Consider the following 12,387-nt stretch of genomic DNA (forward strand, 5'->3'; position numbering starts at 1 on the left):
ATTCCGTTTCAGATTTCATTTTAGGTTTGCTTTTCCAGGTTTTTTGGATACAGTGTAACTTTCAAATTGTATCCACAAGGTGTCAGCAGGTGCACAATTGTAAGTTCCAATGCGCCAAAACATCCCAGCGCCTAATGGTCCCCGCGCCCAACTCGGTGCGCCAACATGGCATGGCGCTAGAACAGCCACGCCAAAATGTCCTGCTTGATGGCCAAAAGCTAATAACAGCATACACAGGCTTAGAGCGCCCTCTGCTGAATCCGACGTGTTCTACTCTGTTTGGGTCAAAATCCTGTTATCAATCAATTTTTTTTGTTTTTGTTACATTTATAAAGCTCACAGGCGGCCCTGCGGCATAGTGACGCTGTTACAACATGGCTTACTTAGTTACAAGAAGAAAGCAGGAAGGCCTGTCTGAGGTTCTTGGTTACAAGATAGTGGATGGTTACAATGACATTGAGAGCATGGTAAAAGTTACAAGATATAGGTTTCCACTGTTACAGGGGGGGCAGAGATAGCACAAGACAGCCCAGGGATGGAAGTAAGGGTGGGCATAATGTGGTGGGTTGAGCTAATTGAAGAGCTTAGTCTTAAGTGATTTGCGAAAGGCTAGGTATGACGTCTCGTTCCTTAGGGTCCTAGGAAGGGCATTCCAGTGTTTGGGAGCTAGGAATTGGAAGCTTGCGCCTCCCACTTTGGCCCTTTTGAAGGTAGGGATGATAAGCTTATTGGCGTGATGTGATCGCTTGGGCCTGGTAGAGGTGGCTCTGATCATTTTTTCCGAGAGATAGGAGTGGGCTGAGAGTGAGAGGCACTTGTGGGTTAAGGGTAGGGTCTGGCAGAGTATCCGTTCTTTGACCGGGAGCCAAAACGCTTAAAGTCTTGAATGGGAAATGTGCTCTCTTTTGGGAATGCTCGGAGCTGCCATGAGGGCATTATTTTGAATGACTTGTATCCTTTTGAGATTTTTTGCGGAGGTGCCAGTAAATGGGATGTTGCAGTAGTCCAATTCAGCCCCGCTGGTGGCTCTGTCTACGGAGAGGCCGTTCTGAGTGGAGATGGAAGATTTGACTGCATTGATAACTTTGGTTGTGAATGCAGCCGAAGAGGCAATGCCGCTGACTTGGCGCGTCATGGACAGCGCGCAGGGTTTTGACTGCTGTAGAGACAGTGATTTGGGAGTTGTCAATGTTGAAGTAGTTGTATTGTTTGTCAAGCAATAATCCCTCCTATTTTATGCCTTCATAAACTCCAGGCAACATATGGCACGACTGACATGCAGGTGGCTCTGTGTGAGAAAATGACCATAATTCAATATAATAATTCAATACAATATAAATATATCTAAAAAAGAAATTGTCACTCGCTCTGTTAATTGGTAAAAATGAAAGATTTAAGTGCAGAACGACGCTGCTACACTTCTCTTTTTTTATCTGAAATCGTACCATTACCACCAGCAGGACTTTTGAGTAGCCAGGTCAGAAACACAAGAAAACCGAGTCTATCAGAAATTCCACCCCACCCTAATCAGGAGACCAACACCAGGCATGATCACAAGCTTTACTTCTAATGCCCCACAGAATTCCTGTTCATCCCCACTATTGGAAGTACCACACATTGCCATCATCGCTATTGAATTTAACACCTAAAAGGATCAGCAGTTCACGCGTATACCCACCAGCTGGTGGGGATACCAAACCTTGCCTTGATCAACAGCCATGAGTATGTCCCCAAACGTGATACCTGAAATGACTACCCTATAGCTGGAGTAGAATTCCCTCTTAGTCCTGCCAGGACTAGGAATCCCATCAATGTCCCTCTTTCAGCAGTAATCATGCACACCCGACGTGTAGCCCCATGATCCTTCCTCCCCATCAGCATTTCCACCCACTAGCATATCCCACTGGAAAGGCCCACACATGCACACACATACAAACGCACACACTAGTCCACTTCTCCCCTGCCTCGTTGAGTATTCCTTTTCTTCTTTCAACCCAATATGTAGTCCTGCCTGCTTTCCCCCACCCCCGCACCCGTATCAGTCATCCCATTGAACCAATGCTCTAACCAACAGTTCTGCTCAAAGTTGGCTCTGATTAGTGAACACCTACCGATCAGAAGGCTCATTCATGCACTACCACAATCAACAGACTTGCCCACAAACTCCCCTGATTAATGGCCCTATCCACTCATTGCCTGGATCAGAAATGCCACATATGCCCATTAAAATCAGCACTGCTTCTCGTAATTGCCCCAAACAGTGATCTGGTTCCACAGCAGGGCCATGACCACTCAGGGAACGATTGGGCTCCATCATGATCTATCATGATCTCCATCATACAGACGAATCAATCTGAGGAGTCAAACAAAAATCCAGTCTTCAACATTGACTGATCTTTAATATGACATTGCGATTTTGCAAATTAGATATTTGTAATAAGTATTTCGTTTTTCTAAGGATTACATGGCCAACAGCAGAAAATTAAAACCCTACAACACAACATTCGTCTTGGGTAATTAAGGTACATTTAGAAAACCCATAGAACAAACCTATCAGATCACAATACTTACCGCTACAGCAGCAGTGAAGTTTTCAATTAAATAGTAGTCCGCACCACCATGTCCCAGTAATTGGATTGGTATGAATGCTGCCCTTAATGCCATATGTTCTGTTCTGGTCCCTGTTACAAAATCGAAGTGTTCTACTGGTCCTCCCCCTTTGCAGCGTAGTTCTCCCTGTAAATTAAAAAACAAAATCTGATTACATAGCGCAAAAAATCAGGAAGGCAGAATTCTCAGCAATGGGTGTTACACTGCATGAGCCAAGGCAACAACACGAGCAGAACTGCATCTGTCAAAACTACAAGCATAAGCTGTTGGGTATGACACGGTTTTCCAGCCCAGTTAGAAGATAGTTCCTTTCTGTCTCTACACTAGCAGAACGGAGACTTCTGGTGGTCGCCCTCAGTATTTTGCAGCTTACTGTCACCATAGAAATACAGGGCTGCCAATTCTCTAAAATGTCAGTGACAGCAAATGTGACATCACCTTCCTGATTACAATACAGGAAGTGAAAGCATGTCTCCTTTGACCCCGACATTTAAGGAAATGATGCTAATTTACCTTTGGCCCCTATAGTGTACAAATCCTACAATAAGCGTTAATTAATAAAATACCTAAAGCACACAAAAGGCTTTTTTTGTTGCCAACAATATATTAACTACAGCGATGCCATGATATGCTTTGGGCATACTTTAAAGCACCAAGACAAGCATAGTAACCATATATAAAGTACAGCTTTGCAGGCAAAGGTGCTGCCAAGTGCAGTCTCAAATGCCCCAGTACTACCATTGTATGCCAATTAATGACTCACACCTTAGGTATAGTCACCATATGTGAGGTAAATCCTGCCATGAGACCCTCACGTGCCAAAAGCAGTATGCAATGTCCCAGTACCGCCATGTTTTTCCAGAAAAACTACCATGTGCAAGGTATAACTATCTCATGTAAGGTACTGGCTCACAAGCATAGCTTTAACGTCCCATTACTGCCATCTTATACCAGTAAATACATACATCGCCCAGAATAATCATAAGTGAGGTACAGCCTCACACATCAAAATGCTGCCATTATGAGACAAGGGCAGGATCAAATACCCAGGTACTGTTAGCATATGTCTTGTATACCAGGGTAACAGCCTCACATATCCAAGTGCATTACTCAAAGGCCAAATGTTGACATCTTATGCCTAGTAAAGCCTCATAGTAATCCAGGATAGGCGTCCCCGACAACGTGAACCCAGGGGAAGCACAGAACAATAGGCACAAGAAATAGAGGTGGGTTCACGTGAATTAAACCATTGAATAAATCAACCGAATTAAATGCTCATTGTATAGGCGCTGGATGAGTGGATAGACCAGGTCAAGGCGAATACATTTTTTTTTAATTAATCTTTAATAGACACATATTCAATTCTATTACACATAGTACTGAAATCACGATAAAAACAGCATAAAAACACACAATCAATATTAAGCATATCCAATTAAAGTGCATATTGGTTTAGTAGACGTCCTATAGTGTAAAATGGACACACTGTGCATAAGATGATTCGAAAACATATTGCATCAAAGGACAGCTTGAATCTCTAATTAATGCCCAATCTATATTCAAAGTCAAAATTACATAACCAGAGTAAGGCAAAGAGGAGAGAAAAAAGAAAAAATATAAAGAAGGAAAATAAGTAAAGAAAAATAAACAGAAAATCATATATATGTATATGACGGGCACCATCCCACACAGGTCAAGACAATCAATGTTTCCTGTAGGGTAAGTAGATTGTCCCCAAACAACAAATCAATTGTATTATACACAGACAAATAGAGATGCATCAGTATATACCAAAACAGATGCAAAACTTGTCTCCAATCTGACCATAGTAGTCTAGACAGGAAACGTATTATCAAAGATAAGGAATACGTCGGAGGACACAATCCCTTCGAAAGAGGAGTTCCTGGTCACTGTCGTATGGCCATCTGGCGCCGTTACCATCGATCCGTTGGTGTCTGTCACCCTGAGGGGAGTTGGCTCATGAGGCAGGGACAATTTCCCCTGGCACGTTCCTTGTTCTCACCAGTACACGATGGTTGCCAGTCAATTCGTCGAAAAAAATTGGTCGACCAGACAAATGGTCGAAGCAAATTGGTCGAAAACCATTTCGTCGAAATTTTTTTTTTTCTATTTCAACCCTTTTTTTTTTTTTTTTGGGGGGGTCCCCCCAACCCCCTTTTTTTCTCTAAAAACCCCTTTTTTAACTAAACGAAAACCCCAAAAATAAATATATAAATAATAAAAAAAAATTTCGACGAAATTGCGTCGACCAAATTGCAGTCGACCAGTTTTTTTTCGACGAGTTGACTGGACACCGTACACGATCCCCTACCTCAAAATGGTCCCTCGGCTGATTCCTTCGGTCGTTCACTGTCTCATTTGCCTTCCTCCTTCCTTCAGATACTGCAGCATCAGCAATGATTACGGGTGAGCGTCGCAGGTGGTCTGGGAGAAATCTTTGCGGGCAACATTGAAATAGTGTTTCAAGCAGGGCCACCCCTGTAGAGCAGTGAGGAGTCGATACTCCACCAAAAAGGTGTATAGGGCGCGTCTCTCGCACTACCCTTGCCCGTGGGCTATCCGGAAGACTTTGTGTCCTCATGAGCCTTTCAGCATCTCCGTTTGCTCTCGGCCACAGTGGTGTGATCTTCCGGTGGGGTGGGTAACACTGTGGTCGCACAAAAATTCTGCGAACCATCTACCTTGAAATGGAGGTCCGTTGTCGGAGCATATTTCGACTGGGAGTCCATGCGTGGCAAATATCCTCTCCAACGCCGGGATTACGTCCTCCAGAGCTGTGGATTTAACAAACTCGACCTCTGGGTATCTTGACCATTGATTGACAAAGACCACAAAATGGTTGTCTCTGCAGGTCGATCCGAAGTCCATGTGAACCGTGCCCCATGGCACACAGCTTCTATCCATAGACACAATCCATGGTTCTTGTCTGTGCAGCAGCACCCCCTGGCACCACACACAGTTGCGGACAAAATCTTCCACTCGCTCTACTAGGCCCAGAATCCTCACCTTCATGCTTTGGACTTGGCGACACCCTGATGACCTTTGTGTGCCAATTCCAACGCCTTGCCCACAAGGCTGGTGGGGACCACCATTTACGGGCCCCTTTGTAAAAAACCATCATCCAGAAATGTGAGTTCCCCCCCTCACTCTCCACATCCGCTCGAGTGCTGACTTTGCCTCTGTGGTCCTTGCCTCAAACCTTTCGAGGACTCTCCGCCACTCCCCTTTCGTTCCAGCAGCCTGGAGAATTTGGAAACACTCGTCATTGACTGAAGCCTTTCTAATGTCGTCGATTGATATGAGGGTTGGGGTCATCGCATCAGCAAAATAGTCTGCAGCGTTGATGACCCCGGGGCGGAACGCAAGTTCAACATCATACTCCTCTAGAGCAAGGAGACACTTTTCAATTCTCGCTGGCGGCTTGGAGGAAGAGCCTGTCATGATCAGAATCAAGGGTTTATGGTCCTTGATGATCTTCACGGGTTTGCCGTAGATGTAGAGATGGTAATGCCTGCACCCCCAGATTACTGCCAGGGCCTCTTTTTCAATTTGCGAATATCTCTGCTCTGTTGCTGAGTGCGCCCGGCTGGCAAAAGCCACTTGGGCAGTTCACCCCGTTTTCGCCTGGCTGCATAAGGACAGCCCCCAAGCCGAATGGGCTGGCATCCACTATTATCTCTGAACTGTTTTCCGGATTAAAGAATGCCATTGTGTCCTCTGCTGTCAGAGCTCCCTTGATGTCGTTGAAAGTGCTTTGATCAAGCGCCGTCGTATAAACCGGCCACAATACGTGGCCATCCGCAGAAAGCTACACACCTCCGATACATTTACCAGGGCACATGCTTCCTTGATGTCCTTCACGTTCGCCGGGTCAGGGGATATGCCACTCTCTTGGAATACAAATCCAAAGAACTCGATTTTTCTCTGCATAAGCGCTCACTGCAGAGTGTGGAAGAGATGTTGGATGTGCTGCAGTACACTTTCCAGTCTCTCCAGATGCTCCTGCTCTGACTTTGCGTAGACCATGATATCATCGCTGATGTTAATTGCTCCCTGTAACCCAGCCAGCGCCCCTCTGATGGAGTTTTGGAAAACATCTGCAGCTGAGGAAACCCCGAAGCTCTTATATCTGTACAGCCCTTTGTGTGTGCTAAAGGTAGTAATGTAGCGCGACTTCGGATGGAGTTTGAGCTGGTGGTAACCGGCACAGAGATCTACCTTGGAAAAATAACGGGCACCCTGTAGGTCCGCCAGGATGTCTTCCAGGGTCGGTGTAATGTGTCACTCGCTACGGATTGCTCTATTTGGGAGACGTATGTCCACGCAGATGCATATGGCGTCGGCTGTTTGGGTTTTCTTGCGATCACTATAGGAGACCTACGGAGTCAGACATTCAACCTTCTTGATGATGTATAGTTTGATCAGGTTGTTGAGTTCTTGTTCCACACGGTCTCTCAGCTGAAAGGTCACTCTGCAATGCTTCAACGTGGCCGGTTGCACCGTGTTGTCAATGTGCAGCCGCACCAGGTCTCCCACGAGTTTCCCAATTCCAGTGAATACCTTCGCATATCTGATGAGCATGTCCTTGATGTCCTCAAGATGCACTCCAAACGCAAAGTTCACAATGTGTAATGCCTCGGCAGCAGCGCACCGTACTAGATTCACCTCGCTTACTTTGGTTACAAAAAAGCAGCGGGCCCTGATCGATGTGTCTTCATGAGTGACCCAGCCACAAACGCGCGCTCCAGTGGAAGCGGTTGTTTCCAACGAATGTGAAAATTAGCACGTTTGTTTTTCTTAGGGGTGGCACGCTATCCAGCTGTCGGTAATTGTCCTCCGCCATGACGCTCAAAGAAGCGCCAGTGTCGATCAACACGGGTATCGGGGAACCATACATGCGAATTACGCACCTGGGCCGATGCCGTTTTGATCAACATGCTCGAAATTAAGAAGACATCCTATTCGACTTCTTCCGGCTCCTCTGGCCCATCCTCTTCCGCCATTGGTTGTTCGACCTGGGCTACCTTGCGCTGTGCCCTCTGCATCGCCGGTCTCCAGGAGACCGGGCCTCTTGAATGTGTTGACGGTGCTGGTGCTCTGCAGGCATGTGCAAAATGGTTTGCTATGCCACAGAAACCGCACACATTTCCTTTTGCCGGACACTCTTTGGGGTGGGGCAGGTCATAACCACAGTTGACGCATTGGGGCATATCCCCTCCTTTGTCTTCTTTCCTGCTACACTGCGGACGCCTGTCACTTTTGAAACTACATGTGTCCTCTAGCGTGATTACCTTCACCGCTAAGCACATTTTGTCCGCCCGGACATCCACCATCTCGTGGGAGCACCCAAGCGCCAGGATGCGTGTCATTGCAGGCTCGGGAACTATCTGGCGCCGCAGCTTGATCTCGGGGCAGCCCTGTATGACCTGTTGTCGTATCTCATGCTCCACATCCGGCCAGGCACATGCAACTGACATGCGACACAGCCTGCTGTGAAAAGCGTCAAGAGATTCACCCTCTTTCTGCACAGCAGTCCTCATGAGGGTCCTCTCATAGTCCACGTTTGACATGGGTGCACAGTACTCCAGCAGGACCGTTTTGGCCGCTGCAAACGACTCGTCCACGGGTCGTAGAATCTCAAAGGTATTGTGTACCACCGGACTGGCTGAGTATAGCATGATGGACTTCATTGTCTCGCCGTCATCCTCTCCTGTGGCCTTGAAGAACATATCCAACCTCTTCGCCCTTGCAATCCACCTGGGACCCAGCGATGACAGGGCCCCCGAAATGTCAAACTCCTGTAAAGCGATGAGCGTGGTAGCCTGGCAGCCTGCAAAGCTTCCCCTTCATCCTCCTTCGTCCTCCATGATCACGTGCTGTGGTGGTGTCTCGTGTGTGTAGGCCCAGGGCCAACTGGTGAAGGATGCACCAGCATAGCAGAATGCTGTGGGGTAAGGGCGCACAAGCACTCTCCTCCTGAGCTGCAACCCTGCCCACAGTTTGCCTTCTGGGCGACAGCTGGGTGCACAGGCACTCCCCTGAGGAGCTGCAACCCACAACATCAGTGGCAGTGCATGGCACTGTGCTAGTGGAAGCGCATGGTGCTGGAAAGGGTGTAGGGGCAAGATTGCCCTGTCCTGACTGCTGGTGACACGCAGTGCCCAATGAAGGGTTTCCCTCCAGAGGAAGTATGATGAACGTAAACTCTAGAAGAAGAAAAAAATATATTATTTTTAAACCCCCGCTCCGTGGACCAAAACGGGATGAAGCGCCCCTCCCCCTCTACCCACAGGCACGTCCTGCGTGTGATACGGGCTGTGAGGCAAGGAATGGGAGTGTGGGAGGAGCTGCAACCTCACCGGGTTTACCGGAAAAAAAACAAAGCCTTTATTGGTGTGACGTGACTGCCTTAGCAGTCTCTTAAAGGAACATTAAGTGCCCTGCCTGGCCTGCTCTAAGGGTTAGGGTTGGGGTGACCACAGGCCCTGGGTACGTAGACCTGTTACGAGATGCAGGACCCCGCAACGGCATGGGAATAAACTCCAGGTCCACCTGACCTGTTTCCAAGAGTTTGGCAGGACGTAACACGTTGTCTCAGTGACCAGGGATGACCATTTTAGAAAACCCGAAAGAGATGTCAAACTCGGAAGGCAGGGAGTCCGTAGAGTCACTACCGTGGGAACACTTCCCCCGCAGGGAAGAGAAAGCTGATCACACGTTTACCTGGTTGAAGTCTGCAAGTCCAGCATACAGACAAACAAGTCTGTTCGCAGGTACATGGACTCAAGAATGCAAAAACCCTACAAAGTGCACCACTCCATTGAGTGCACAGGGTGCATGCGCAAATATCATAGGCAAGATGGTTGCCACCTCAGATATGGGCTTGCTCCACCAATCCAAAACAACAAAATAATATGCAACACCTGTTTGAGATTGAAGAGGAAGAGTGCCAGGTGGGAGGCAGGCCTATCGAAAATAGGCAGGATTTGGCAGACAGGTGAAGGAATCTGGAGAGAAGGCAGAGACGGGAGAATGAGCATGCTAAGAAAGAGGACAGGGTAATAGAAGGCTGATTTGGAGTTGGTTGGAGGAGATAAGATGACTTGGAGGAAAGCCGAGAGGCTGGCATGGGGCGAGGAGAAGGTTTAGAATAAAAGGATAACGAGGAGGTGAAGTAAAGAGGGGAGAGCTAATGGAAGTATAAGGGGAAGAGCTGGTGAAAGAGGCATTGAGGTTGGTGAGGGAGAGAAAAAGACACTAGCAAGGTTAGGGGTGAAGTAACAGGAGCAGTGGTCAAATACCTACAGGGAAAAAGGGTGATACAGAAAGAGAGACGTCATTAAAGCTGACAGAGGAGATGGTAACAGAGTCAAGCAATGTGAAGGGGGAGCCGGAGAGGAAAGGTACCCCAGATGCATCCTAACTCTGGTGAACCAGTCAGGACGGGTGGAGGCACAAGCATGCAGTGAAGCAGCAAATAGGGGACAAGAGTCTAGAGCAAGAAAAGATTGAGCAGAGCAGGCAAGGGACTAGAGGTGAGGCCCTAAGGAACGAGATTGTTTCGGAAGCAAGAGGACGACTGCTAGAAGAGGAAACGGAGTATTGAGGCTGCAACTAGATATCCATCCCTCCGTACCCCAGCTAAGCAGCCAAAGACACGTCAGAGACCTTGAGGTCTACGCTTGGTGACCCGTAGTCCATTACATTGAATTTTTAAAAATCCCAAGTGGCCTACTTGAGATTCCATCCATATCCATGTCACAGCATATACATTCTTTCATGGCACCTCTGGCCTTCCAGGGACACCACAATATTTAAGAGCTGAAGGTTAAGTTGGGGTAACTGAAGTCCTTAGATTTGTATTGCTTTTCCTGAAGTCGATAAGTGTATACATATTTGCATTTTCTCTAACTCATACCTCTTTGGGGGTTTCTTTCCAGACACAGAATATATTGGGCCTCATTACAAGTTTGTGGTATTTTGGTGGTAAATCTGCCGAAATACCGCCAAACAGACTTACTGTTACCACCACTAGGATTTCAGCAGAATTACTGCCAGCGGTAATTCTGCCAATTCTGCTATTTTCTGGCAGTAAGGTGGAGGATTTTGGAGGAAGATCTTCCATCTCACCAGCAAAGTTGTAGTACGGCAGATGCGGCGGTAATGCAGTGTTAACGGGGATACCACTGTATTAGCACAATTTTTTCCGGCAACGTTGTACTCTTAATGAGGCCCATTGATTCTCTTTTTCTTGTTTAGGCACAATTTTTCTAGGAATGGCACATCTACTATACTTTCAATAGTGTCGAAGTGTGTCCCCTCACAAAAATCAACTTATATTTAGTTTACGTTTAAGCCTCTCTCTTCTATCTCTAGCACAACAATTGCCTTGGTTACTTTTCTTCTTAACCTTATTCGACTATTAGACCTTTGATTGCTATTAATTTCATTAAAATATCTGCAGTGTTACTTTTCGCAATTATTTAGTAGAACACATACATTTGTTTTTTTAATTTTGCTTACAAGCCAATTGCATTGAAGTACAGGTAAAGGGGAGATGGGATGTGAGGAAGGAGCCTCAGCTTGTGGGCATTATTTGGTTAAATACGGATACATTGACTACCCACGGTCATGATAGTGCCTATGGACGTTCCCACCCACTACCTTCCCCTCTAAGCCCAAACCACATCTTTCTGGGATATCTTTGAGCCTCTTTGATACATCTATTAGGCAGTAACATCAAACCTTGCACTGTGTAGGACTGCCAGTGTAGTTTCAAAGAGGTCTCCTGAGACTTAACGACTACAGCAGTAATACAAATTGTTTTAAGCCAGTGTGCCTCAGCCACTTGATTTTAAGCAGAAAGTCAGTCCTTGCATCCCTTCAGTGCACTCAAGTCCTGCTAAAAACAAGCATTGGCAAGGCTAACACCTTTGGTCTGTTTTCAGATATCAGATAAGCAATTGCCTGGCAAATAACTATACGCAAGCCAAAACTGTTGGCTTGCCAATGATTGTTTCATTTAAAAAAAGTGAAACCCTTTCAGATAAAATGGAGTACCACAACACTTCAAAGCAATGTAACACACACTCAATCAATTACATATGTTTTTCATTTAAAAAAATGAGGAATGGGTACTGAGCTATACAAATAATACTGTTTTTTCTCAGATCAATTAAGTCCAAGATAACTGAAAAGTAAAGAATTCAAAAATAAAACAGCCACATTAGGCTCGGAGCTCATATTCCTGTTAATCTCTGCAGTGAAGGATATTTTCTCTACTAAAAATATATATGAATATTTATTCACTGAAGAACCCTTAGTTGAAGTGACATTAATGTGCCAGTTTAACAGAACAAAACCTCTGAAATTCAGCAGGTGTTGAAGCTACACCACGTTAATTCAGAGTAGTCCCATTGTGCAGCCCATGAGCACACTGATGACATCACTGGAAATTAGAGTATTCAGTTGACATCACAAATCGCATTACCTACGGCATCACATATGACACCACTTTGGCATCACTCATGTCGTCCTCGATGAGAACTCTTGAAACAAGAGCACACTGATGACATACCTTATGTCATCACTTATGATATCATTGGTAATCAGGAATGTCGATTCACCAAAGTGACAGGGGGTAGCAGAAGTGACATCACACACCTGATGACATCACAGGAAGTGATGTCACTTGACCTTTGACCCAGATGGTATCAGTTCCTCCTTAACTCTAGTGACATTACCGGAAGTGGCTTG

At 46.2% G+C, this 12,387-nt stretch overlaps 1 protein-coding gene across 4 annotated transcripts in view; it reads right to left on the bottom strand.

Moving 5' to 3' along the window:
• LOC138472640 (putative 4,5-dihydroxyphthalate dehydrogenase) overlaps positions 1–12,387 on the bottom strand; it is a 2,792,617-nt gene that overhangs the window by 273,046 nt on the left and 2,507,184 nt on the right. For all 4 annotated transcript variants that reach the window (XM_069610913.1, XM_069610911.1, XM_069610914.1 and 1 more), the window contains one exon: positions 2,572–2,736. In XM_069610913.1, coding sequence (XP_069467014.1) covers positions 2,572–2,736 — 165 coding nt within the window. The remainder of the gene's footprint in view (positions 1–2,571; positions 2,737–12,387) is intronic.

Source organism: Ambystoma mexicanum, chromosome 8 (assembly GCF_040938575.1).
Source record: "Ambystoma mexicanum isolate Mex_15411 chromosome 8, UKY_AmexF1_1, whole genome shotgun sequence".
NCBI lineage: Eukaryota > Metazoa > Chordata > Amphibia > Caudata > Ambystomatidae > Ambystoma > Ambystoma mexicanum.